The sequence below is a fragment of the Daphnia pulicaria genome, chromosome 1, assembly GCF_021234035.1.
Source record: "Daphnia pulicaria isolate SC F1-1A chromosome 1, SC_F0-13Bv2, whole genome shotgun sequence".
Taxonomy (NCBI): Eukaryota; Metazoa; Arthropoda; class Branchiopoda; order Diplostraca; family Daphniidae; genus Daphnia; species Daphnia pulicaria.
The window spans coordinates 4850888-4876934 of NC_060913.1; the positions used below are offsets into that span (position 1 = coordinate 4850888).

Here is a 26047-nt window from a genome sequence, read left to right on the forward strand (position 1 = left end):
GAAATCCAAAATAGTTGGTAACCTCTTTTAAATACCGTTAATACTTTCTGTCCCAAGAATTTTGTAATGCAATATTGTGCAACGATTTGATAAGACAATCGGTGAAACACTGTAACCAGGGAGGTATGGAGAGGTCTCTCCATGCCCATGCTGTAACTAACCTGAGCTAACAATAAATATTGCATAATGATATTATGCTGTACTAAAGATAGTAAAGTACTTGATGCGTGTAATTGATGCGCTCCGTTTGTCATATGACATATTAGATTACAGGAAAACCTTTTTAAAAATTATAATTGATTGAAATGAAGTCGGAAAAGTGGCGTTATTTTTCGTTAAATATTCAAAGGGCAACGCTGTATGATTTGTTTACAACTCCAGTATGGAAATTTTTATTTCTTCCTTTAAAAAAATCACAGTTACTATGCTTCAATCACAATCAGTTCTCCTTTTCCTTTCCCACTAACCTTGAGTGCGTCATAATATAATTCAGCCGTATAGACAACTGCAGCCGCAATATTACTACGAGATATTACGTTGTCGTTCGGCACCAATTTCCTGCCCGATTTTTCCATTCCCATGTTTCACCACGTAAACATATCTTGTTACAAATGGTCACGGTGGTGACTTCATAAAGTGAGCATTACTTTGTAATAATTAAAATAATTCCGTTTAATAGCCTAAATTTGATTTGTAATAAGTCAGTTAACTCTAGTAAGATCCATATTAGAAATTGAATGAATTTTTACTCGGATTGTCTCAGCAAATCTGCTTGAAATTTTTTATTTTACACTTGTTTATGATCATTATTTTATTAAAGAATTTATTTCACAGCAGTTGCCAGCTGGATTTTTGATTGCCAGACAAGAGTTTGTGTTATCCCTATTTTCTATTTTTATTTTTGATTATTGACCTTTGATTTGTTTTATCAAGCTGAGCTTGTGGCTGTCATGTAGGCTACAGATATGTAGGTTGTCAATCCCTTTTTTGTAAATTTGTGTATAAATTCAGTCATTTCGATCAGTTTCACTTAATTTGATTTCTTCTGTTTGGTGAGAAGGTTTGTTGAAAATGGAGAAGGAATTAATCACAGAAATGAGGAGAACTTCAGAACTAAGTGAAGAGTTATTGATCAAAGCGAAAGAAGAGCTTGGTGAAACTGATAACATTAGAGAAGAGAGTTTGATTCTTATAAAAGAGTGGATTCCAACTCAAATCAATGATTACTCCAATTTAGGTAAATGTTTTCATCTGTGAATTTTTTTGTTTAGTTCTCAATTTTTTATTACCTGTACTTTGTAAATTTTCAATTTAGATGATTTATCAATACGTTGGTTTCTCCGTGGCTGCAAATTTGATTCAAACAAAACAAAGGTTCGAATTGAAACCTTTTACAGTTTCCGTTCTAAAGTAACTGAATGGTACTCAAACAGGGACCCTTTACTCCCAGAACTCATGGAGCTTCTGAATCTTGGGTAAAAGGCTAGTGAATTGTTGCACTCTATCAATCATATTTCATTGTATATCTTTAGAACAATCCTGCCTTTACCAGGACGTGATGATGAAGGAAGGAAGGTTATTGTGATTCGAGCAAGTATCCATGATCCTTATAAACACAAGCAAGATGATGTACTCAAAGTATGGGTTTAAATTTAACTAAGACAATTTATAAATTGTAACTAATAGCTACAAGTTTCTCTTTAAATAATTTTAGATAATGAACATGGTTGTAGAACTTTTGTGCCGTGATGACGAAGCCATATCTGTCACGGGTGTGGTTTGTATTGTGGATTTGAAAGGGGTTGGAATGGGTCATGCGATGCAAATGACACCTTCGATGATTCGTAAAGCAGTGAATTCATGGCAGGTATTTAATTAATTATTCATAATCGTCTTTTCGTGGTGAAATTACATTTATAAATTTTCAAATATTCAGGATGTGAATCCAATTCGCACCAAAGCAATGCATTACATTAATACTCCCTTGAACGTTCATGTTATAATGAACATTTTCAAAACATTCATGAAAGAAAAGTTGCGCCGTCGAGTAAGAAAAACTGCTAATTGTGATTAGTATATTGATTAATTTGATTTTTCTTTTCAAAGTTGCATTTACATCGAGGTGATGTCAAAAAAGTTCTCGTTTCCCTCATTCCTTGTGATATTTTGCCACCAGAATACGGCGGTCGCGGACTCTCAGTTGAATCTATATCAAGTAGGTTTCCCTTTCGTATGGTGTATTGAGAATTCGAATGAATTTTATTTGAATTATTTAGATGAGTGGAAAGAACGTGTCATATCGAACAGAGACTGGTTCATGAACCCAGAAAAGCACGGACCTTTTTCTCCATTCTGAATGTTTGACCGTATGTTTTGATTCGATTCCATTAAGACAATTTATTATCTACATTACTCTTACTGCTACCAGTGTTCCAAATATATATTGTGCATTTGGTATAAGATATCATGCGGGGGAGAAATCAGGGTTTTTTTTTTTAGTATGATTCTGTGTGTCTTTGAAATTGCTTGAAAAATACCCGATGTTTCTTTATTGCGTTTTGTCATGGCTTTCGTTCGTAATACGACTACACGATTTAAAAACATTATATATATATTTTTTTCATAATGTTTTTTCTTAGGGGGAGGCTCTCATTCCCCAAATTGATCGAAATCCACCAACATGCCCATGTAAAAAATGTAGACGAGGTCAAAAGAGATGAGATTGAGGTCTCTTTCACGAAAAGAAGACAACTCGTATCGTCGCTCTAAACCAAAATGATGGTTGCGCCACGACACTAGATTGCCCTTCAAAAAATTCCTCTTAATGTTCTTAAGTCAACGCCCGAACCAGATATTCCTTTTTTTTTTTTTTACAGTGTCATCAACACAAACTGGTAATCGTTATCCGGGAATTCAACACAAGACTTCCTGGTGAATCAGAATAATAAAACAACGGACTTTGAGTGACCAAAGAATTCTTTGCCCCGCAACAAGCCAACGCGTTTATACTAACAAGCCAACGCGTTTTTTCTTTTTATTATTATTTTTTTTTTGTTAATTTAAGAGGCAGGATCCGGATGACGACTAGGACTGTAAACAAGTGTAGCCTACCAATTTTAATCAGAAGGGTAAGTATATTTACCAAAAAGTTGCTGTTTTTTTTTAATGAGTTATACCTTCTAATTATACGATGGCGAAATGAAATTACATGTGATGAGCGTTCGTCTCGTCATCGTTTTGGCATGGTTCTGGTTTGTACCTTTTCCCCCTTCAATGCCTTTATTCTTTTCCTCGGTCAAGGAATTTGAGAACAAGAGTTTTCAGGTAAAGAATTCCGACAAGAACCGCCCACTTTCAACAAAGGAGGTGGGATGGAATGGACGAGGGGCCGGCGCGAGTTCGGCAGTTCGCCGACAGGAATATTTTTACGAGTAGGCAACGTAGCAGACAACTTTAGTAGTGAAGTAAATATGGCGATACGATGGGTGTGTGTATATCTCCTCTGTCTTGCAACTTGTCAATTGTGCATTAGTTCATCTCAGTTTTCTCCAAATTCAGGTGAGTGAATTTTCTCTAATCATTTCGCGAATTTCGACCCCACACTTGACACCCTTGTCACTTTGTCTGCGACGAAACCAAATTGATTCGCGAGTCGTCTGACGTTTGAGTGAACCGTGAACTAGAGGGCGATGGCCTTCGTAGTGTTTTTCTTATTGGGGATTTTTCCAATTCAGGAAATGCTGTTCTTCAGCTTCGTCGTCCTCTGCACAGCTTTTTGTTTTGCATTGAAAAAGAAAGAAAAAAAGAGTGTGTTTCCCTTGCATTTCGAGCGTCAGATAACGGTTGGTCGCATTCGTTAATGCTCTCGTACGTCCCTCAGTAGTCACGAGTGTGAGTCATAAACATACACATACACACCTTGAGGGGGTTTTGCAATTGCCGGTCATTCAGACACGAACGTTAGCCGGAGGACGCAACGGCTTTGTTATTGAATTTCAGGACGCACGACGCTGGCCTTGCCATTCTCGTCCAGCCGCCGACGCTCTACGAGACTTTGAGCTATTGATTTCCGAAGGCCCAGACTTGTTTGCATGAAAATCGACGGTACGAGTCGCATCAGTAACTGTAATTGTGTGCAGTTCCACTCGGGAGTAAAGATCGCGGTAACTTCCAGGAATGAATCAAGAATCGTTATGTTATCCTCCTACGGACTGGAAGAGCCTCTCTCGCTTCGAGGCAATTGCTTTGGGACTTACGACCTCCCGCTGCCGACTGTATGCGTCTTATGTTTCAGGCCCTGTTCACTGGTAGATGCAACGTCAGCTTTTGTTAGTCATATTCATCCCGGTTAAAATATGCCTTGATACTCTGAGAAAAGGCAAGTATACGTATAGTATATACCCTGGGATCTCTTGCGAGTGGGGTGCGATGAGTTTCTGCGTGGGAGTCGTCACAAAAGATATTAGAGAAGCAACGACACGGAAAGCCCAAATGACTTTGGGAGGATAAAGGCGGAGTGGGTCCGTGACGGAAGTTTTTAGGCCGATTTTGGGCTCGACGCCAACTTCCAGTTCTTTGCCCTCATTGGAACAAAGTGGACATTGATACAGTGCGCATAGGAATTGGAACAGATTCCACTTTTTAATGAAACGTCCCCAAAACACGTTTTGTTTTGTTGTTTCGTTCCTTTCCGACCGTTTCGAATGCTCCAAATCATTCAGCTCGTTTTATCTTGCCTTTTTTGGGTTACTCCGTATTTATTTATCCCGTCAGCTGCCTCCGGGAACGATGTTATCTCATCTCTTTTTGGTCACAACTGACAGGCACACACACTCTTCCGCATTATGAAACTTAACGGGGGGAGATGAACGAAAAGGTGCGGAGAACGCGCGCGCGTGTGTGTGTGTGTGTAGAGGGGGGTTTTATGGTTTTTTAAACTCGTTGCGTGCGCCCGTCAAGGGTTGAAAATCGTTATGCCAGAACACAAGTTTATTTTAGCGAACCCCCTACCCTCGCATTCTCATCCGTCTTTCGGAACAGATGCTCATAGTATACACCTACATGGTTATCGGAGAGAGAGAGAGGGTGGTTACGTAAATACAAGGTTTCTTTTGTTTCTCATTTTAGCTTTTAGCTAGTCGCTCAGTAACGAAAACATTGAAGAATTTTCAAAGGCTTTCATTTTTGTTTCCCTACTGCCGAGCAATTGTAGACATTGTCTTCTATTTCCGTCCTGGAGGCGATACGAATCATGTCCGCAAGCGTTGGAACGTTAAAGCGGAAAAGAAGGACGTTGGTGGTGGTGGACAACCTTCACCAGCAGAGACACGCTGGCTGATCCGGCGGAGTAACTTAAAATCCATTATAGATCAGGCGTAATGGACATGGTTGAGAAAGGCCCTATTTTTTTGTTTTGTTCCAGAGTAGCGCTTAAGGGATAAATCACGAGACTTTTTTTGTTTGCGTAATACAAGACGAGTGGCGAGGGAGAAGCGGATTGTTTCCGTTAAATAAATTATGCTGGTGGCGGGTCGGAATTCTCTTTCTCTTTTTGTTTCCCATCGAAAGAAAACCAACAGCTGGAGGTTTTGCCTTTAAAATAAAGGCGGAGCAGTAAGCCACCATCTATTGTGGTTTCCGGTGGACTTGTCGCTCGTTTAACAGACGTGTGTGTATGTGCGCATGGCTGTGTGTGTGTGTGTGTGTGTCGTTTAATGTAGTGCCCCACTTAGGCTCTCGTTTTTCAAATTCCCAATCGGTCCTATTTGGAGACGTCCTCTCTCCCCTATTGGTGCCTATGAGGTGTTATAAACTAATTACTCTTTTGGGGATTTCAACAGGGCGGACCGAGTCCCAGTTTGCACGCCAGTACACATTCAGGCCGTTTGTCTATCATGTCCGGGAAAAGCGACAACTTCAAAACACCCACCGTCAGGTAAACGCCCCTTCTATTTTAATTTCCGCCCAATTCTTTTTTTTTCTCAATTTTAAAATTGTTGAATTTTCTCCTCCCACAGGACGGCCACGTAAATGATTTATCAATCACCTATTCTCTAGATAATGACTCGTATATTCTGGACCTTCGATTAAATAGGTCAGTTGACTCGGAACAGACCACCCTACATTTGAAACTCGTTTGAAATGCAATTTTGTTTATTTGCTCGTGTGTCTTTCATCGTCTCCAGAGATTTGCTCCCCGATGGTTACTTTGAAAAGTACCACGAGAATGGTGAGCAAGTTACTAAGGCATCCAATGGCACGGCTAAGGAAGCCCAGCTGTGCCAGTACCAAGGGCGAATTCGACACGTTCCTCAGTCGTGGGTAGCTCTGTCGACATGTGCTGGATTAAGGTAAATATCCAAACTAGAAAGAGACCCACTTTTATGCTCCCCTCTCTCTCGTCTGTTGGCGCAAGCTTCAACACAAACAGCCCCTATTTATTTACAGTTCCTTTTCAACTCTCTACACGATTGAGTGATTTAAGCTTTTGAGTTTACTGAGCCGGAAATCGTGTTAGACGATAACTTTGTTGGACTTAAAATCGTGATTGATTCCAAACTAATTGTTGCTTTTTCACTATTCAAACAGAGGTGTGATATTTGATGGCAAAGAACTCAATTATGTAGAACCACAGAGTGGTTCGTCGCTGGACGATGAACATATTTTAATGAAGCATTCTGATTTGACCGCCAACTTCTCTTGCGGTAAGTTTTCGAATTTTATTAAATTATTTGCAGCTCAATATTCATTGATTTTGTTATTTGGTTGTAGGAACACATTCCGCTTTGCCCCATTCTAGTCACAGCCATTCGAGGGTAAGAATGTCATTCTCAAAGACAAGTCGCTGGGACGTCAATTAACGTAATGTGTTGACATTTGCAGGTTAGGCGCCAAACGAATTTGCCGTCCGACACCCCAGCAGTCAGTGGTCCGTTCAAAGCAAATAGCCGATCTCGTTACGTCGAGCTAGTGCTGGTTGTCGATAATAAAAGTTACGAAAGTCAGGACAAGGACCTCAATCGAGTCTTCAGGCGATGCAAAGATATTGCCAACATCGTCAACGCGGTAAAAACAACTTTTTATTCGTCAGCTCAATCAGTTGGAATTGCTTTTAACGTGTTTGACTGTCATTTGCAGCTGTACGCGCCTCTCAACATCTTTGTGGCCTTGGTCGGCATCGTCGTCTGGTCAGAAAAAGACGAAATTCAAATTTCCGTTAAGGGTGATGAAACGCTGACAAATTTTCTCCATTACCGACGCGTCCGGTTGTCCAAGGAGCATCCCAACGATAACGCCCAGCTACTGACGTAATTTATAATTTTTAAAAAATTTGCTGATTCAAATTTAATCATTGCCAATTTGTTTTTTTGTTGCAGTGGCATTCAGTTTCAAGGAGGAGTGGTGGGTAAGGCCTTGAAGGGTCCCATGTGCACTTACGAATTTTCCGGTGGAGTGGCGATGGATCACAGCCCGACGGTCGGTTTGGTTGCCACAACAGTGGCTCACGAGATGGGTCATAACTTTGGTATGGAGCACGATAATGACTCCCTCTGTCATTGCCCAGATGACAAATGCATCATGGCTGCGTCTTCTAGGTTAGTCATATTAATCCTTTTTATTTTCAATGATTTAAAATATAACTGAAAATGTATTTCAACCTAATTCAGTGCAATAAGTCCCACCCACTGGAGTTCGTGCAGTTTAGAAAATTTGGCATTGGCGTTTGAGCACGGGATGGATTACTGCTTGCGCAACAAGCCAGCGAGGTCTGTGATGAAATATTCAAAAAAAAGAAAGCGAAAAAAAAAACCGGAAAAATATTAAAATTTGTAATTTTTTTTATAGTTTGTTCAAAAGTCCAGAATGTGGCAATATGTTTGTTGAAGAGGGTGAAGAGTGCGATTGTGGGTTACCCGGACGTTGCGACAACCCTTGCTGCAATCCACTGACATGCAAATTGCACGTCAACGCCACTTGCGCAACTGGTGACTGTTGCGATACTGCGGTAGTTCGTTTTTGCATCTGAATCTGTTTGGCGATAAATATTAAAAGTTTGTTTGTTTATTTAGACTTGTCGCGTGAAAAATGCAGGCACTGCGTGTCGTTCATCTCTCCAGGAATGTGACCTCCCAGAATACTGTACTGGTAAAAGTGAATATTGCCCAGCCGATCTCCACAAGTTGGACGGCACTTTATGTGGCCAAGAAAAAGTATGCCTTTTTAAAATCAGCTTTTTTCCCCATTTTGTTAATGATTTGAATTTGTTTTGATAATCCTAAGGCCTACTGTTACGAGGGATCTTGCCGTACTCATTCCGATCAATGTCGACTGCTGTGGGGACCTTCCGGCAAGGGATCCGACGCAAAATGTTACGATCAAAACACACATGGCAACAAAACGGGAAACTGTGGGTACCTCAAGGTTAACGACACCTTCACCAAATGCCTCGACGAGTACGTTTCCTTTCTTTCAATGATCCAATTCTTTAAATTTTATTTACACTTTTTGATTGATCTTTTCAAGGAATACTCATTGTGGATTATTGCACTGCTCGCACTTGAACGAGAGGCTGGAATTTGGAATGGAATCGGTTGCTGTTTTATCTCATTCGTTTTTCAACGTCGATGGAAAAATTATTCCATGTCGTACGGCCAATGTTGATCTGGGTCTGCAAGATGTTGATCCCGGTTTGGTTCCCAACGGCGCCAGGTGTGGCCACAATAAGGTACGTTATCTGGTGTGGGTGTTTGAAGGACGTTTGAAATTCAACGTTATCCCTCTCCGGCAGATGTGTGTTGACCAGCGCTGTGTTGCTGTGTCATCAGTTATAAAAGCCGGCTGTCCACACAAATGCGGTATGAATGGCGAGTGCAACAACCTGGGCAAATGCCACTGCAAAGCCGGTTTTGATCCACCCTTTTGCCAACATTTCGGTGTCGGTGGCAGCGAAGATGGTGGACCTGCTTCTGATCCCAACGGTAAGAGAATTTTAATCTGTCTTAATCAAAAGTCTTGACGTATTTTACAATGATGAATTGTTTGTTTGTTTTTTTCGTTTTTTTAAATCTGCAGTTCGAAATGGTTTTGTGGTGGCCATGTTCATCATCTTCCTTGGAATATTTCCCTTTTTGGCATTGGCATTCTGCTGCTGGTATTGCTGTCGTGATCGTCACCAGAGAATGCAGTTGTGGGCCAAAATCATGGGCGGACCCAAATTGTCATTGCCGTACGTATTCATTTCTTCCGTCATGGGAAAAATCCGAAAACTCGTTCATCGTTGGCTAAAGACAGCCGCGCAACCGTCGCCCTACTGTCCACCACCTGCAGCCGGCTGCGAATCGATAGATAGTGTTTCGATAGAAAAGCAAAGGCCACATATTCACTACCCCAGGCGAGCTGAGGAGCGATTACAAAATGCTGATGATCCATCACAAGGCGCCAAAGAAAAGAAAGTTAAGAAAGAAAAAAGTCGAGACGTTCGTGTCGAAGTGATTACAGTCCAATCGACTCCCAAAGTGAAAGTGAAATCGTTTGGCGTGGCTTCCGAGCGACTCATCACTGAGCACATTGACATTTCACCGGTTAGTACGCCGGAAGTGCGAAGTGCGTCGGCTTCTCCGAAATTCCCTCGCCGAGTAAACGACCCCGGCTCCCCAAAGCCGAAAAGAGACTTTCGTAATTGGGTTAAAGATCAAGTCCATTTAAAAATCCCTTCATTCAAGCGCAGTGCTAGTGAAGGAGGATCCCATTCAGGAGCTAGCGTTAGTTCTCCGGCAGTTGAACCAACAGTTGCCACAGCTTCGTCCGAAATGAGTTTGTCTCTACCCCAAGAATAAAATCACAAGATCCTTTTTTTTCCTACCCAGAGAGAATCTCATTCCCCATCCCCCCTCCGTCTGTCGTTGCTCAGATACCATTTCCAGATTCTCTTGAACTGAAGCAAAAGCCGCTAGCAAAGCTGCCGCTGTCTTTATAGAAATCGATCAAGAATTGATTTCTCGAAGCTATTTGCCAAGTTACTTGCGAATCGACCAATTTAGCCATTTTTAGTATATCTAAGCGCCTTACAATCTTATTCTATTATTATTATAATCGTTGCAAATCCAAGCTTCATTTGATTCATTTTTCCTTGGTAATTTACGAGGGTTTAATTATTAAATTATCTTTGATAACTGATAAGTTTTGAATTAAGAACTGCTTTAAAATAGATTCATTTTATACGCTTTTATATCCGTCAGCGATGTAAGTGTTGTAGAGCTTTGTAAATTGCTTTCGTGACGTGCTTACGCTTTTTGTCTTTTTCTTGCCTTTTCCGCCTTACAGAACACGCTGCAGTCCAGATTTCACCCAGCCGCCAAGTAGCTCCAACAGCTCAACGACTTCTTCACCATCGCGGCGGATTCCATTCCGTGGACGGTTATTTTGTCCCATTAGTTGGTGGAATAACAAGAACTCGAGCAGTCGAGTACCTTCGGATGAGCCAGCAGCTCGGAGTAACGGTGTCAAAGTTGAAATTTCTCGGCCAATGCCAATCCGCCCAAACAAACTGGGAGGCATTGGCAACGGTTCAAATCCCCCAGCCGTTACTGTCTCAGCTTCTCGGCCGCCGTCCACCTCTTTAGCCCACAATCTCGTCGGCCAATACCATGGAGTGACCCTTTCTCCACTTACTGAGAACGTGGATTCGAGTTTCGATAGTTTTGACAGCGCGGATTCAGCCGACACCCATGTCCATCCAGCGCCGATAGTTTCCAAGGAAGAAACGAACAAAACTGCTGGTGTCGTTGCTGCTCGTGCCAACTTCTTTTCCAACGGAGCGGCCATTAGCAATAAAATCACCACTGCCGCTGCTACGCTTCCTGTTCGACCGGCCCCGGCGGCTCCCGTTTCGTCAACGCCACTTCACAAGGCACCCACAAGTCCTCCAACTCAAAAGCCAGCATCCACCGTTCCTACTTTGGGTCACACGGAAATCATAATCGCTAAAACGATCGTTCCAGTCTCGTCGAGTGAATCTATAACCAAAGCCACTGGGAAACCAGAACTACCGCCTAAAGGCCGCCCCCTGTCAACTCCAAACACTTACAATGTCAAAGCGATTTTCAATCGGGCGGAACCTACCCCACCTCAGCCGATTCCACCCTCTGCACCTACCCAGCCGAATAGCACATCGACGTTGCAACAAAAGGTGGCGTCTCTGTTCAAAGCAAATCCCACTCAAACAGCGGCCAGCACCCCGGATGCAGGAACCGTTCCAGATACCATCAGCATCTCTGAAAGTGAGACTAGCAGTAGCACTTTGCCACGTAATCAAAGCATCAAGGCTACCAAGATAAATCGTGAAAGTTTACGTGGTTTGGAGATCTCCAACCCGATTTTGCAGAACACCATTGAACTGCCATCGAAAGTTGTTCCCGTCAGACCAGCTCCTGCGCCGCCGGGCTCTTCAGTTCCGTCACTCCCGTTACCCATTCCTACCGTGACATCGCCAACATCGCCGACATCTAAACTAGGAACCAGCAGCACTCTGCCAAGATTGCCAAAGGCCAACAAAGTCCACTTTGCCGAAGATGATGAAAAGGGAGACAAAGTGGATGGCGTTAAATTGGCTCCCATCGTCGAACGGTCGGAAAGTATGCGCCTTCGAGGCGTTACCAGCCGCCCCAACATACCGCAGTTCGGTTCAATGAGAGCCAAGAGACCTCTTAGTATGCCTTTCACTAGGCCAACTTCTCCTCCACCGAATCCGCCCAGTCTAACATTAGTTCCCAGTCCGATTATCGAGAACGACTATCCCTATGACGACTGCTCTAGGGTCAACCAGTCGGAAGAAGACGCCATTTATGCCAGTATCGAAGATTTACCCAGAGACAAAGTATCGACGGATCGAGACGAAGCAGGTAGCACAACGACCAGTAATTCTGATGGCTTGCTGTCGGAAATTGTTTGCGAGCTAAAAAAGAAAAATACCGATGTATACTCAGTCACCATGAAAAATAAAGCATCGACACTCCCTGAGCCGCCGAAGCCGATTGCTGCCCCTACCGCAGTCAAAACGACGGCAGTTGCGCCAGTTAAAAGTGGACTTTTAAAATCCATCACGTCTAATAACAGCCCAACTGTACCAGTCAAGTCGACACCGTCTACCACCACGGTCAGCTCTGCGCCAACGACTTCAACCCAAGGTTATAAACCATACTCGTCATCAATGCCTTCGCGTGGTCGCTACCTTGGCACTGGCGCTTCTACTGCTGCGACTACCAACACTACTGAATCGAACAATCCTGTCACTAGTGCCTCTTTGCCCAGTACCGGTGTTTCGACTACTAAACCATTGAGTTCCACACCATCCGTTCCGGTTACGACCAGTGGTGCAACCCAACCAAAAGACAATCTGATTTCCGTAACCAAACCAATAGCTCCCTCAACGACGCTTGCTGAACCAGTTGGTCGTGTTGGTAGTACCCCTGCGCCCCTTCCACTGCAGCCACCAATCGGTAAATTACCATTGACTTCGAAACTTGCCAATAATGTCACGGAGCCTTCGACTACTGGAAGCACGGCGACTGGGAAACCTTCTGTTGTGAATGGCAGCAAACGACTTATGTCGTCAGATAAGGAAACCATTTCCGCCAAACCTGGTGCTCACCAACCTGTCACAGCTGCGGCAAAGTCAAAATCACCCAATTCGAAGATAACTACTGCATCGCCTCTAGCCATCAAGACCCCTGGGGCACCTGTCAAAAGTGGTGCCGGTGTCCCTAAGATAGCGAAACCTTCTACTACTACTACTGGATCGACTTTGCGTTCAGCCGCAAACTCTAATGTCACGACCACCGTGAGCTCGAGTAAACCAACGACGTCAATTGGTTCCAGTAACAGCACTTCTAGTCCTGGCGGCACAACCACAGCTTCCTGTGGAAAAAATAACTCATCGTCGCATGTCCTGTCCATGCAGCAAAAATTCGATACATCCAACGCTTTGAAAGGGCCTATCGTCAGCGCTAGTAGTAATAAAAGCGCATCTGCAATTTCGGCAAAAAGCAAATCCAATCCTAAACGATGAACAAATAGGTCCAACGATGTATGTTATAATTCGTTTACAAAATCAATTCTTAATCTTTTTCGCATTTGTACCCATTTTGACAGCCATGCCACACCTTTTATTCCACCAAAATTCTCTTTTAAGGTTTGTTCCTTTTGAAAGTGAAAAAAGATAAAGAATTCAAAAAAAGGCAATGATGTTGAATCTGATCAGTATTTTAAAGAAAGAATATTGTACATAAATGTAAATTGAATTCTTTTTGTTTTTCATCCATTATCCATTATGTTCACATTACGCAGAATGAAATACATTTCGGTTACATCTTTTGGTTCTTTTCAACACTAATTCCTTGATCCCAACTCAATCAAATCCTTGCCAATCGGAGGCTTCCGATTCTTCATCAAGCTCTACTCCGACCAAGTGGATTCCGTCTTTAAGCATCGGCGTTCCTTGGCCCTTACCTAGATTTGAGTAAATTAAACCAAGTGACAATGGAATGGATTGAATAAAATTTTTTCTAGAACTTCTTAATGCATCATGCAATAGAATTGCACATACTAGAAAGTATGTTTAGTTAAGTGCTATAAATAACTGTTTGAATATGCTTACCTAAAACTCTGGCCAGGAGAACAATTTCAATATGAACAGTAGGATCAGCAGAACTGTACAATTTGATTGCCTCATTCATTAACTTGGGTTTCGCTGCTTTCAATATTAAGTGTAAATTAACTTTGTTGTTTGAATTTTCACAGGATTTGATGCTGGTGTAGGCACCTGCAGAGCAATCCTGACAAATTTTAAAAAGATAAATGATATCAAATTCTGAAACAGATAGGAAAATATGGTTATACATGCTTCAATGTGATTTTCTTAAAAAAATAGATTTGTTTAAGGTGGGGGAAAAATTGAAAAGCAAATACTAAGAAATAAAACAGGATTAATAGTTACATTTGAGATCCATGCTGTGTTGTCTGGTGACTGAGGACTTTCAAGTATTGGGCCTACATCAATGACGATTTCATATGTGTTATTTAATTTCAAAAATCCAAGATGAACTTGAAATTTCCACTGTGATATTTTCTGGATATTAATAGAGTTTTGTTTGTTATAGTTGTCATGTTCTTCATTAAATTTCACATGATGTTCTGAATGAAAACAATTGACATGAATGAAAAACATTAGTTATTAAGGGTTTATTGTCCTTTCAGAATCGCAGAGTCGGTACCTCCCGCTTCTGCCATTTTTGGTTTAAATGTTTATTAGATGTCCTGGCTACAACACTTTTCCAATTTCAAAACCAAACGGCATACTTCTCAATTTGATGTTGATGAAATGAAAATGAACCAAGAATAATCCCCGTCCACTCAATCCAGTTAGCAGTTACCCCTTGTTTTTTTATTATTTTGTTACATGCATTATTGTTGTTGTCATGAAAGCTTTTCTTTCCTTCCTATAGATGGCGAAGACAATTTACTAGCTAAAAATTCGTCTGCTAGGAGCGATTGTCTCTATCTGTCATAAATGTTGTATTCAGTATCACCAATCGTAGGCTGCTCGCTACTGTCGAATATTTTATAGCTATTAACAAAAACAAATAACAATTATTGTTCTAGTTAACGCACTTCTTTTTAAACGTACAGCTATTTTGATATGAACAATCTACCGATCTGTCTCGTGATTGGAGTGGATAGCAAAAATCCAGAAGATGTTATTAAAGGTACATATGGTGGTTTAGCGCTAGTTTGTATCGTTTTACGTCCTTATGTTAGTAATTTTTTCTAGCTAATACGCATTGCCAAAAGACTCATAAGAGTACATGTGGTTTTTTACTTTAATAGGAATAATGGGTCATCTACCATCAGTTAAGGAGGACGAAAAAGGGTTTTCCTTCTATCAGTGGGATATCAGTAACAAATATTATGATGCATCAATTCATTTTTGCCAAATGACTACAAAAATGGTTGTTGATGAAGACTTCTCTGAAAATGTAAATGCTTCCATAATCTTTTTCAACAGTCTAGAGGTAAGGAAAACATCTATGAACAATATAACAAATATTTACAAAATAATGAACTCACAGCACTTGCTTGTAGTCATGTAGTGATCATGAATGCATGATTTCTCATTTAACTTGTACATTGTAACAACTTGCTACCATGAATTTTTAGTTTATGCTTATTTTAATAAGGAAAATGGCTTGAAAAAAGCAGAAGAATGGATTCCATTCCTAAATGAATTTGATTTAGGAGTTAAAATACTTGTCTGTGATCAGTGCTCGACCGATGAAAATTCTAAACACACCTCCAAAATTAGCGGTATAATGAAAATCACACATTAATATAAATTTCGCATATAATATAAAAATTTGCGTGATTAATTTTTTTTTCCAGCACAGCAATGGTGTATTCGCCATGGATTTGAATTAGTTGAGCTTGATCCTCTTGAAAAACCAGATCCAGATGACGATTTTCCAGAAACTTTGGGAACTGACAGGATCATTCAAGCTCTTCATGCTCACTCATGGCCAAACTTAGAATTAAAAAGTAAATTAAATTTTTATTTAATTCAAGACGATAAATTTGATTATTCAACAATTTTATTTGAGCAGGTGGTGAAAAGAGTCGAATGGATCATTTGAGTCGTTTGTTGTCAGGAGAAGACCCTGAACAAAAATTGGACCATTCGTCATTCGAAGAGAAATCAGGAACGAACCTGATAGTTGACCGTCAAATTAGCGAAGGGATCGATTCTTTTGAGGAACTTTTCCAAGCCATGTCGCTGATGAAAAGTCAAGCCAGCACTCTTCAAGGGGCCGATCGGAAGGCTTATGCTGAAAAAATGACCATGGCATTTTGGCAAGCTATAGAAGGAAGCCCAGAGGAAATTGAAGGGCTTGATTCGTCTGAAGATGAAGGTTAAAAACTAATCCAACACTTTTTTTTTCTTTGGGAAAGAGTTGGGAAAGGATTTTGTTATGTATTATTTAATTTTTCCTAGTCCTACCCCGTTTATGAAATCCCAAAGTAAAACTAGCTGAATCCAATACGAAAAAGCTGCTTTGATCTGTCTGTGTTTACAGTTTGGTTTTATATTCCTCACGAACGAAGAATAGACATGGGTGATTATTGTTAAATCTTTTACGTTTCATTTTAATTTGCGGAAGCGACAAAATTTGTTCATAAATATATGGCGAAATAGAAATTTCAGCTTTCTACGTAGCTGTTTCTGTTTTCATACACTTAAATAAATAGATTTGTCCTAACGTTTTACATGTATCTACTCGTGCCTCGTGAATGGTCATTGCATTAAATATCAAGCAAATTGATTGAGAAATATTTTATTTACGATACTTATTGTCGAGCTTTTTTTTTTTTTTAATCGTGACTTGGGAGACCCCGGTAAGATCCATCCAGATCCATCAGGTGCTGTAATGTAAGTAGGACTTACTACCAAAATATCCTATTGACAGATGTATACATGAAAACATTCATTTCGGGTTATTAAAATGGGGACATTAAAATGGCTCAAAGAATTTTTTTGTAGTTGTAATTCGACACTATTCGTCTGTATCGCCGTCTGAATCACAATGAAATAAAGAAATGTTTTCTCATCTAATTCTGCTGTGGTGATCTCTCAAATCTCTCAACTCTCTGGAGGGGGGGGGGGGGGAGATGAGACAATTCCACGATATTACTTTTCACGAAAAACCATGCCTGAGACTATTCCCACGAGTTGGCTCCCCTTTTTAGTAATGGAGTTAAGCTTTCCACGTTAGACTGGTCTACGGTTTACGCACAAGATTTGCGTGGTCCAGACATGATCGTTGTTAAGACAAAATGAATCCCTCTCATGAAATGACACTCCCGAAGTCACAATACTTAAGAGATCAGATCAGCACTCTATAGGAAGTCTATGATGAGAAGTGTAGCTTCTCTTCGAGTGAAAACTTAGAAAATGAGATTTTGTGTTACAAAAAACTAGAGCTATTTTATTGTACTAACAACTAACATATTTCTTACTAGATTTATCAACCCTGAAATCCGGAGTTTCAGCTCTGGATGAGCTTAGTCGCAAACTTAATTAATGTAGAAACGGTTTTACTTCTCGAAGCGGTTCTCATAATCTAGTAAAGCTCGCGGTATATAATTCCTCTGCATCAAAAGTCTCATCGATTGCACGCTTAATTCCTTAACCATGGGACGGTCGCTGTTCCGTTTAGTCCGGGAATACTGTCAATTACGCAAGAATGGCTGTCAAATGTCAAACCCACGACAACGACGGTTGCAGACGACAAAATGGCGACCATCGAGTTTCCCGAGTGAGTTTCCGAGCGCGAAATTCCTTTATCAAAATTTTAGTATTAGTGGAGATGGAGTAAGGGTTGATATTAAGAGATAATGGCGGCAATTGTTTCAAGGGCGTCCTTGAGTGACGCAATCTGTCGCACTATTTCACCCTAAAGCGTTTCATTTTCAAGTGGCAACCCCTATATAACTAGGTGTGAAATATCCAATTTTTGGCTCAGATCTTCGGCTCGTCTCTTCTTGCAAAGTCGTCTAAGAACGTCAGTCGTCCAAAGGTAATTCAAATGTTTTATCAAAATTTATTTTTATTTCTATTTGTTAATTCCTGTTTACAGATGGCTACCACTATCGCCCCGATGGTTTATACCAGCTCTATCGCTCCTCCCGTCGTCTACGGTGTCACACAAGCCCCTTATGCTGCTCCTGCTGGACCTGTTTATGCTTCAGCTCCTGAATCCGTCCGGTTGACGCCGATGATGGTGATGCCCGATAGTCTGCTGGTGGAAGAGAATATCGGCGAGTCTGGCCTGACGAAGTTGCTGAAGAAGGCGATGATTGCTCTTCCGTTGGCGATAGTTCTACCGATAGCGATTCCTCTGATCTTCGTCATCAAGTATCTGATCAGTGGTGGAGCTTACGCCGGGAACATCCCATTTTTCGGTGCCGCGACGGAGGCGCCAATCTTGCAGCAAACGACGCCATTCTTCACGACTGGCATGCCGACGACGACCGTCCCGCCGTACAATGGACCACAAGGCTTTTACGCTGGTCCTGGATCTGGAGGATACGGTGGTGGACCGCAAATTCCACAAAATGATCAAAATTGGAGCCAACGTAAACGTCGTGAAGCAGATGCTTCTTCTTCCGGGCTTCCGTCGATGAGCCTGGCCCAAGTTGAGCGACTAACGAAAGTTGTTTTTGCCGCTATGCGCTCTCAAGAATGCATCCAGCGTCTTCTGTGTGAAGTCGGTTCCATGTCTAAATCTTTCTCAGATACTGCCCATTCGGTGGCTGTGGCTGTCGAGTCTTTCGTTCCGGAATCGATCAAGGCGTCCTACGACGTGTTTGCAAAGGCGGAAAATTGCGAGCAGTATGTTTGCGGATCACTTAAAGTCAAGAAATGAAATTTTTCTCGTTCCCAATATTTACCAATTGTGCATATAATGTAAACTAAAAACCCAAATAATAAAAGTTGTTTATTTGCATGTCTTTTGTCTTCTTTTATTTACTTATAGCAAATATTTTCGTAGTCCGCTTTTTGCAATAATTGCGCCATCTATCTAGTGAATCCTATTCATTCCTAAGCCCTAACTGGCTAACTCTTCATCTGTTAAGATCTTGAAATCGATTAGCGATCATTGTAAAACATTAAAATGTTTGCCAATTATTGACCAGCAATCAGCAGTTGCAGCTGACGATGCAGAATTTGATATGGCGATGAAAGCGAGTTGCGAGTAATATTGTAAACAAAAATTACCAAATCAAAATGTACAATAAAATTACCAAATCAAAATGTTGCAAATCCTTACGTTCGTAGGACTGGGTGGGTGACAACTGACAACCGAATCTTGACAAGAAAATGCATTTCTAAAACTTCACCTAAAATCTTATCAACATTCCAAAACTGGAATCCTCTTCATCAAGATAAACGCAACATTCAAAGTGCACCAGTAATCCTTGGCAAGGGATTACTAATGATCTAAACAGACATGAACCTACTAACTATTATACTATTAAAATTATTATTATTTAGACTCATATTAAATGATGTTTTTAATTTTTAACTCGGATCTGCTCGAATCATGGGGACATGGGCACAGCACACAGACAGGGGCATGAAGAGATGGTTTCCAGTCTCCATGTTAAATTTCCCATAAGGGGTTGTCCGCTTTTTTTACTAAAAGGTTTCTTGGTATGTCCATATGCCGCGAGAGCCTAGATGGCGCCACCGTCGGAGAGACCTCCCTATGCCTCCATGAAAAAGAAGGGGTATGGAGAGGAGCCATTCTCTCCATGCCCCTGACTTGACTATGCACTAGCGAACATGCTTGCGTGCAATGGAGGACGAATGCGAAAGGTACGTAACACCTATTACGTAATGTTTGGATCATTTTTACTGAGTGAACAAGACATGCAAAAATCTGAAGTTTAAGAAAAACATCATAATGTAATTTTAAAATATTTAGCTTTTTAAGCTTTTAGACATTTACCATGGGAAAATGGATTTGCTCATCCATGCAACATGCGTCTAAGGCATATAAGGAACATTCCAGTAGCTAAACCAAATCACGAATTTTGATAACTTCTTTGATCGACTTGTCCAGACTGAGAATGAACGTAGGAAGAGACCTTACGAAATTTGTCATGAATAGGAGAATCTCAACACGCCCCGTTATTTATCACGAAAGGCAAATGGGTGGGAATATGTGCGCCCTTCACGCCATCAACAGCCTTTTGCAAGGGGCTTACTTCACAGCTACTGTTTTGGCCAATATTGGATATGAATTGGACAGTCAGGAGATGGCACTTATCGAATCTCCGTCAACTGAAGGCCACGGTATTGCTGATGATTATAATTCTTGGAGCAATTTCGATCCAACTGGCAACTATTCAATCCAGGTCATCACAGTCGCCCTATCTTACTTCCAGCTGGAATTGATACCGCTAAATAGTTCCAATCCTAGAGCCATCTCATCACGCCAGTGCACTTGTAATGAACAAGCTTTTCTGTGTCACAAAAATAACCACTGGTTCACGCTACGCAAGTTTGGGACGAGATGGTTCAATCTGAACTCTCTCTACCCGGGTCCTGAAGAAGTCCATCACGACGGGATTCAACTTTCTCTTTTCGCTACAAAAGAATCGATTGAGGATTTCACAGGGATTTTCATAGTGAATGGAAATCTAGAACGCATGGTAATGAACCGAATTCCACAGTATTCCAGCGAGGAAGGTTATGGAGACGAAGACGATAATGATCGCAATAAGACAACGGAAGAATCGGAAAGTAAATTGAGTCAACTTCTTTCTTATATACACAATCTACTAAATTAGCAAAGCGATGAAGGACAGCCGACAGCGACGTTAACGGAAGAGAGATGTCTTGCTCTTGCATCATTAATTGATAAGTCTTTGTGTGAAGAGAAATTAAATAAACTTTAAATGAAATATCTAGTCATTCCTTTTTACTTAATAAGTTTTTTTTTTACTCAAGATCAGGGTTATAGAATACGTAGTAATGCGTAATACGTAATAGACTAATAGTATTCTATAGGCTCTGCTGGTACCTGGTAGTCTGGTACAATCTGGTCATGATCTGGTACAATTTATCAAAGATGATCTAGACAAAATTGTGAAATCGTGCAACTCAGCATCCGCCACTGTTCTATACCGACTATACGGAAGTGTTGGTTAGCAGACGTACCTCTAACAGCTGGGTTCCGTCGTCGACTCAAGTGAGTAAGTTTGGTTCGGGAAACAAAAGTGTCCAGAGAGATTAGATTACGAATTATTGGATCATTATAGATGCAATTGTAGAAGCTGGTATTGCACCATGAGTATATAACTATTTCAGAGGTATTTCAACACTTTTTGTTCTTATCAAGTACCTATTGTCTTTGATTCACTAGATCTATTCTGCCAAAGTATGTTATCTTATCTTGCAACTTTCACATATTATTAAATGTGAAATGAGACTTAAGTAAACCTTTAGTTTTCCAAAATTGTTTGCAGGCTATTCAGGCCAAAATTCTCCTCTCCAGCCTGATATGGCTTCCCACAATGCTAATGGAAATGGTGGTTTGAATGGTGATTTCTCAAGAGGAGCTTACAGTGGCAGATATAGAAGTAGACCACATCCAAGAGGAAACAACAGAAGGCCTGAATTTCCTGATAACATCTCTACTTCAGTCAATGGGCAGATTTTCAATGAAGGACAGCACTCTCAAGAAGCAGTTGCCATTACATCAGCTCATGATGGTTCTGTTCCTTCAAGTGCACCAAAGCCTAGAAGAGGAAGAGATTTTTCGGGACCATCCAGAAATGTCTTCAGGGGACAATCTCAAGGCAACCATCAGTTTTCAGGAGATAATCAGCGACAAGGCTATAGTTTAAGGAATGATTCAAATTATGTTCAAAACCAACCCTTGAACACGCAAAGTAGGAATCAGTTCTCTCAAAATGATCGATTACAACAGACACAAGTTGCAAATCTGAGTGAGATTCAGTCTGGAACTTCTCAAGATTTATTGAGAATTGGTAAGTTAAGGGATTCTGAAATGAATATTGTAAGTTTGTGCGGTCAGTTAGTAATTTTCTCAAATTTTTCTACAGATTTGTCACAAGTGTACAACAGAAGTACAGACAATGTTAGAGAATTTAATCAACAGCAAAACACCTATTCAGAAAGAGGAATATCAACCAGACCAAAACAAAACAGAGCACCCAAGAAGCAACCATTCAGAAATCCTCAGTACAAAAACCATTCTGAGCAAAGTGAAAATTCTGAAACAGTGGCCGATTCTTATGCCACTTCGTCGTTTGAGTCACCATCCGTTTCTACTGCTACTTCTAATCTGGAGCATCAACCATATGAAAATATTCGAAAAGAGTACACTAGATACAAAGGCCGTCCAACCTTTGAAGGGCAATATGAAGGCAGTAATGGAAACAGAAATTCCCAAGACAGATATCGACGGGATGAAAGAAGTGGAGCTTACGGATCTCAAGAAAAATTTTATAGAGATGAAAGCAGTGGAAGTTATGCTTCACGAGATCGGTTCAAGTCAGATGAGCCAGCTAGGGCTTCTACTTCAAGCAACAGAGATCAAGTCGTTTTCAGTAAACCAACTCGAACTTATGATTCTCACAATTGGCGATCTGAAGGCTTTAAAAAAGGGCTTTCTGTTCAGAAACAGAAAGCCAGCGAGGTCATGGCTGACACAGCCACTCAACGTGAACGTTTGACCACACAGCTGACTAGTGGCACTTATGAATGCATGGTTTGCTGTGAGTCAGTCAAACCGGTCCAGGTATTCAAAGCCTTTATGAGTAATTGTTTTATAGCATGAATTTCATTATAATGTTGTTTTTTTTGTTTCACAATTATCTTTTATCCAGCCAATCTGGAATTGCAGCCAGTGTTTCCATGCTTTTCATCTCGGATGTGTGCGACGTTGGTCTCGTACATCTCAAGACGGTACGAGTTTTTTTTTTTTTTTTTTCTAAATTATATTTCTATGTTTTGATTATTATTTTTTTCGTATTGTATAGAGAGTGGACATTGGCGTTGCCCAGGATGCCAATCAGTCAGTACATCTCTTCCAAGTTCATACTTGTGTTACTGTTCAAAGAGAAAAGATCCTGAATGGAACAGACGTGAAACTCCTCATTCGTGTGGCGAAGTCTGTGGCAAAGCGCTGGGAGATGGTGTTAGCTGCACTCATTCTTGCACTCTTTTATGCCATCCTGGGCCTTGTCCTGTTTGTACGGCGCAGACTCAACGTAAATGTCCGTGTGGTAAATCCTCGCAGTTGGTTAAATGTGGCTCAGCAGATGCATTGCTATGTGGGGAGCCATGTGCCAAGCAGCTTTCCTGTAAGCTACATACCTGTCAAGAAGCATGTCATATTGGCCCTTGCGATCCATGTCAGCTTACTGTTCAACAAGTTTGCTTTTGCGGTCAGAGCACCAGGGAATTGCCGTGCTCAATCGATCACCCGGAAGAAGAGAAGTTCTCCTGCGAACTAGTTTGCAAGAAAAAGCTGAGCTGCGGAAGACACGAATGCCAACAAACGTGTCATTCCGGCGACTGTGGAGCTTGCCAGCTTGAAGTATCTACAATCACTACTTGTCCATGCGGCAAAGTTCAGTTGAAACAAATTTACAAGACCAAGGGAGTTGCCGAACGCAAGATTTGTACAGATCCCATTCCCGTTTGTGGAAAAGTGTGTGGCAAGGTCATGTTTTGTGGCCCTTCTGAGAACCCGCATACTTGCGCAGTCCCTTGTCATGGAGGTCCTTGTCCGCCTTGTACACTGTCAACAGATTTACGCTGCCGATGTGGACGAAACGAGAAAAAATTTCCTTGCAAGAAATTAAGCGAAATAGGAGAAGTATTGTGTGAACGACGCTGCAACAAAAAGCGTCAATGTGGACGGTAATGATGTTTTTCCTTCAATTTTTTCGCTGCATCAATGTTATTAATATATTCACATTATTTCTTTTAGGCATAAGTGCACTCAAGTGTGCTGCATTGATAAGGAGCACATTTGCCCCCTGGTTTGTGGCCGTACCCTCAGCTGTGGTCTCGATCGATGCGAAGCTTTATGTCATGCCGGTAACTGCAATCGTTGCTACCGAGTTTCTTTCGACGAACTTAGGTGCCACTGTGGAACCCAGGTGATGTATCCACCTGTGCCTTGCGGAACACGCCCACCCGATTGCAATAAAACATGTACAAGAGTACGTGCATGTGGCCATCCTCCATCACATAATTGCCATCCAGACGCTAATGGGTGTCCGCCGTGTACTACATTATGCGAAAAATTTTGTTATGGGAAACACGAGAAAAGGAAAAATATCCCGTGCCATTTGACCGAAGTAAGTTGTGGAAAAGCTTGTGGGCGTCCTATGAAGTGCGGCAAACACACCTGTCCAGTCACTTGCCACCCTGGTCCATGTCCTTCTACTTGCACGCAACCTTGTCCAGTTCAGAGAACCGACTGTGATCATTCTTGTGGTTTACCATGTCACGAAGGAATTTGCCCAGGAACATCTTGTCGAGAGAAAGTCAAGGTTCAGTGTCAGGTATACTCAAAATCCTTTTTATTTTATTATTATTTATAATTTCCTACTTATTTTAACAAAATTTATGTATACAGTGTGGCCAACGTACTGCTACTGTTTCTTGTGAAGAAAACGAGCTTTCTTACAGGAAAATGGCAACCGGACTGTTGGCCTCTAAAATGGCACAGTTGCAATCCGGCGAGTGTGTGGATCTTAAAGATTTATTGGGCAAAAGTGCGGCTAATAAGACCAAGAGTCTCGAATGCAACGAAGAATGTGCCCTTGTGGATAGAAATCGACGTCTGGCCCTTGCATTGCAAATCAAGAATCCTAATCCGAAGCCGGGGGCTCCTCCTTATCCTGATTTGCTTAAAGAATGGGCCAAGAAAGACCCGCGCTTTGTCCAAATGGTACATGATAAATTGACCGAGCTTGTTCAATTGGCAAAGCAATCAATTGGTAAAATGAAAAGCCGTAGCCATTCATTTGACTCAATGAATCGAGACAAACGCCAATTCATTCACGAGTACTGCGTTTTCTTTGGATGCGAATCGATGTGAGATTTTTTTTCAAAATGTTGCACTTGTAGAATTGAATTAATCACATTCATTTTCTTTCTAATAGGTCTTACGATGATGAGCCCAAGCGTAACGTCGTTGCTACAGCTTTTGGAGAATTGTCTTTTTTGCCTGCTGTCAGCATCTTGGATGTTACTCGTCGTGAGTTGGGACAGCGGAAGATGCCTGCACCACCAAGGGGGACAGGGCTAGTTGTTCTGACTTCAGGTCCGCAACAGCAGCAGCAGCAGCAACCAGTGCCTCAACAGTCGCAACAACCACCGAATGCATGGGGAAGTGTTGGATCTGCTGCACCCTTTAGAACTCTGTCTGACGTCGTTAAAAGCACTCCAACACTCAAGAATCCACCCGAATCACCTGCTCCGGTCAAGTCTCAAGATCCTAAGCCACCGATGGTTGATTACTTTGATTTCACTTCATAAGGAACTTACATTTTTTATATTTTGAGTTCCCTAAATTCACAGGTGTTTGGTAAATTTTCTCTGAGATTATTCTAATAAAATGCTCCTTGGAGATGTGTTAGTTAAGAAAAAATTCGTCGAAAAAAACCAAACGCAAGATGTCTGTTTGATTAAAAGAGAAGTAGTTACGGAAACACGTTCCAGCCCAGGAGAAGAATTGATGGGAAATTTCGCAGTCTATCGGCGGCTGAGTTACAAAGGAAAAAGAACCTACTGCTGTAGCTGAAATATTTGTTGAACGTGGTCCAATGGCTGAGTGGAACGAAGACAATAGGACGTGGGAGACTATTTCGATTAGAAATGTACAAAAAAAAAATATTTCTTTCGCAACTAAGTTTCAGTTGATAAACAATTGATGAATTACCTAGTTAAACATTTCGATTAGGAGAAAGAGCAATTATTTTGGTTTCGATTCTCTAGTATTATTTTCGTCCCTAAAGCCCTTCGTAACTCTGCACTACTCTTTTTTTTTTTTTTTTTGCTGCTTGTGAATGCTGACAGATAAAAGGTAGAATTTCAAAATGTTGCCAAATTATGCAACTTAACCGCCTAAAAGAACATTTTTCCTGATTTTTTTCCCAATAAAATACGAATTCGAAGAAATATAAAGCACTGATAAAGTAAAACCATTGTGTTTTTATCTGTGTTACAAATAATCGATTGAATTCGCATTTGGCATTCCTATTTGTTCATATAGACGCTGTATTACCTAATAACCCTACATCTGTCAATTGATTAACGATTTATTTAATTTTAATATTTTCTTAGATACTAGGATTCGCACAACCCTGGGCATTAAAAAAAATAAATAATGACTCATGAAGTAGGATTTAGTGATAATTCAAACAAGTAGGCCTAACTAGTGTTTATTTT

The 26047-nt window shown here is 41.0% G+C and overlaps 7 protein-coding genes across 9 annotated transcripts; 6 read left to right on the top strand and 1 right to left on the bottom strand.

The window, feature by feature from the left end:
- Positions 1–361: 361 nt before the first annotated feature.
- On the top strand, positions 362–2606 carry LOC124343517 (retinol-binding protein pinta-like). 3 transcript variants are annotated; one of them, XM_046796849.1, is made up of 8 exons: positions 362–636; positions 1061–1237; positions 1316–1475; positions 1533–1638; positions 1715–1867; positions 1937–2047; positions 2107–2215; positions 2277–2606. In XM_046796849.1, the coding sequence occupies exons 2-8, from the start codon at positions 1072–1074 to the stop codon at positions 2354–2356; spliced, it is 885 nt and encodes a 294-aa protein (XP_046652805.1). In that variant the 5' UTR covers positions 362–636; positions 1061–1071; the 3' UTR covers positions 2357–2606. The 3 variants fall into 3 exon arrangements, with proteins under 3 accessions (XP_046652805.1, XP_046652823.1, XP_046652813.1); XM_046796867.1 differs by lacking the exon at positions 362–636 and adding an exon at positions 835–971; XM_046796857.1 differs by lacking the exon at positions 362–636 and adding an exon at positions 835–967.
- Positions 2607–3444: 838 nt separating this feature from the next.
- Positions 3445–13370, top strand: LOC124342878 (mucin-5AC-like). The gene is made up of 17 exons (XM_046796085.1): positions 3445–3558; positions 5841–5935; positions 6018–6094; positions 6186–6350; positions 6589–6704; positions 6772–6815; positions 6883–7065; positions 7138–7307; positions 7377–7595; positions 7668–7766; positions 7846–8005; positions 8070–8210; positions 8281–8453; positions 8524–8725; positions 8789–8978; positions 9073–9226; positions 10324–13370. The coding sequence occupies exons 1-17, from the start codon at positions 3471–3473 to the stop codon at positions 13064–13066; spliced, it is 5019 nt and encodes a 1672-aa protein (XP_046652041.1). The 5' UTR covers positions 3445–3470; the 3' UTR covers positions 13067–13370.
- Positions 13290–14466, bottom strand: LOC124343744 (UPF0687 protein C20orf27 homolog). The gene is made up of 4 exons (XM_046797211.1): positions 14271–14466; positions 13994–14190; positions 13655–13832; positions 13290–13506 (listed from the first exon to the last, which is right to left on the bottom strand). The coding sequence occupies exons 1-4, from the start codon at positions 14284–14286 to the stop codon at positions 13406–13408; spliced, it is 492 nt and encodes a 163-aa protein (XP_046653167.1). The 5' UTR covers positions 14287–14466; the 3' UTR covers positions 13290–13405.
- Positions 14467–14543: 77 nt separating this feature from the next.
- Positions 14544–16178, top strand: LOC124343533 (alpha- and gamma-adaptin-binding protein p34-like). The gene is made up of 5 exons (XM_046796877.1): positions 14544–14762; positions 14884–15068; positions 15234–15360; positions 15436–15588; positions 15654–16178. Exons 1-5 carry the CDS (start codon positions 14696–14698, stop codon positions 15962–15964), a joined length of 843 nt encoding a protein of 280 aa, XP_046652833.1. The 5' UTR covers positions 14544–14695; the 3' UTR covers positions 15965–16178.
- A 1331-nt stretch (positions 16179–17509) lies between these two features.
- LOC124343577 lies at positions 17510–18551 on the top strand. Its single transcript, XM_046796950.1, has 2 exons — positions 17510–17624; positions 17685–18551. The coding sequence occupies exon 2, from the start codon at positions 17685–17687 to the stop codon at positions 18471–18473; it is 789 nt and encodes a 262-aa protein (XP_046652906.1). The 5' UTR covers positions 17510–17624; the 3' UTR covers positions 18474–18551.
- Positions 18552–19773: 1222 nt separating this feature from the next.
- On the top strand, positions 19774–20403 carry LOC124327005 (ataxin-3-like protein). Its single transcript, XM_046785829.1, has one exon. It carries the CDS (start codon positions 19774–19776, stop codon positions 20401–20403), a length of 630 nt encoding a protein of 209 aa, XP_046641785.1.
- Positions 20404–20747: 344 nt separating this feature from the next.
- LOC124342887 (protein shuttle craft-like) lies at positions 20748–25228 on the top strand. The gene is made up of 8 exons (XM_046796096.1): positions 20748–20925; positions 21082–21606; positions 21682–22379; positions 22468–22546; positions 22621–23506; positions 23577–24156; positions 24231–24691; positions 24760–25228. Exons 2-8 carry the CDS (start codon positions 21117–21119, stop codon positions 25133–25135), a joined length of 3570 nt encoding a protein of 1189 aa, XP_046652052.1. The 5' UTR covers positions 20748–20925; positions 21082–21116; the 3' UTR covers positions 25136–25228.
- Positions 25229–26047: the final 819 nt, after the last annotated feature.

What these genes read in the sequence shown, in the direction of transcription:
- LOC124343744 (XM_046797211.1), bottom strand. An exon ending in ACACAGCATGGATCTCAAAT is followed by an intron (nt 13,833 to 13,993) that starts GTAACTATTAAT and finishes AAAATTTGTCAG; the next exon opens with GATTGCTCTGCAGGTGCCTA. An exon ending in TCTCCTGGCCAGAGTTTTAG is followed by an intron (nt 13,507 to 13,654) that starts GTAAGCATATTC and finishes ACTCAAATCTAG; the next exon opens with GTAAGGGCCAAGGAACGCCG.
- LOC124342887 (XM_046796096.1), top strand. Translation starts at nt 21,117, where the DNA reads ATGGCTTCCCACAATGCTAATGGAAATGGTGGTTTGAATGGTGATTTC. An exon ending in GTCTCGTACATCTCAAGACG is followed by an intron (nt 22,547 to 22,620) that starts GTACGAGTTTTT and finishes CGTATTGTATAG; the next exon opens with AGAGTGGACATTGGCGTTGC. An exon ending in AAAAAGCGTCAATGTGGACG is followed by an intron (nt 23,507 to 23,576) that starts GTAATGATGTTT and finishes TATTTCTTTTAG; the next exon opens with GCATAAGTGCACTCAAGTGT.
- LOC124343517 (XM_046796849.1), top strand. Translation starts at nt 1,072, where the DNA reads ATGGAGAAGGAATTAATCACAGAAATGAGGAGAACTTCAGAACTAAGT. An exon ending in CAATGATTACTCCAATTTAG is followed by an intron (nt 1,238 to 1,315) that starts GTAAATGTTTTC and finishes TTTTCAATTTAG; the next exon opens with ATGATTTATCAATACGTTGG. An exon ending in AAGCAGTGAATTCATGGCAG is followed by an intron (nt 1,868 to 1,936) that starts GTATTTAATTAA and finishes TCAAATATTCAG; the next exon opens with GATGTGAATCCAATTCGCAC.
- LOC124343577 (XM_046796950.1), top strand. Translation starts at nt 17,685, where the DNA reads ATGGCTACCACTATCGCCCCGATGGTTTATACCAGCTCTATCGCTCCT.
- LOC124343533 (XM_046796877.1), top strand. Translation starts at nt 14,696, where the DNA reads ATGAACAATCTACCGATCTGTCTCGTGATTGGAGTGGATAGCAAAAAT. An exon ending in TCCAGAAGATGTTATTAAAG is followed by an intron (nt 14,763 to 14,883) that starts GTACATATGGTG and finishes TTACTTTAATAG; the next exon opens with GAATAATGGGTCATCTACCA. An exon ending in GCCAAACTTAGAATTAAAAA is followed by an intron (nt 15,589 to 15,653) that starts GTAAATTAAATT and finishes TTATTTGAGCAG; the next exon opens with GTGGTGAAAAGAGTCGAATG.
- LOC124342878 (XM_046796085.1), top strand. Translation starts at nt 3,471, where the DNA reads ATGGCGATACGATGGGTGTGTGTATATCTCCTCTGTCTTGCAACTTGT. An exon ending in CTGGACCTTCGATTAAATAG is followed by an intron (nt 6,095 to 6,185) that starts GTCAGTTGACTC and finishes CATCGTCTCCAG; the next exon opens with AGATTTGCTCCCCGATGGTT. An exon ending in TCGACATGTGCTGGATTAAG is followed by an intron (nt 6,351 to 6,588) that starts GTAAATATCCAA and finishes CTATTCAAACAG; the next exon opens with AGGTGTGATATTTGATGGCA.
- LOC124327005 (XM_046785829.1), top strand. Translation starts at nt 19,774, where the DNA reads ATGTGCGCCCTTCACGCCATCAACAGCCTTTTGCAAGGGGCTTACTTC.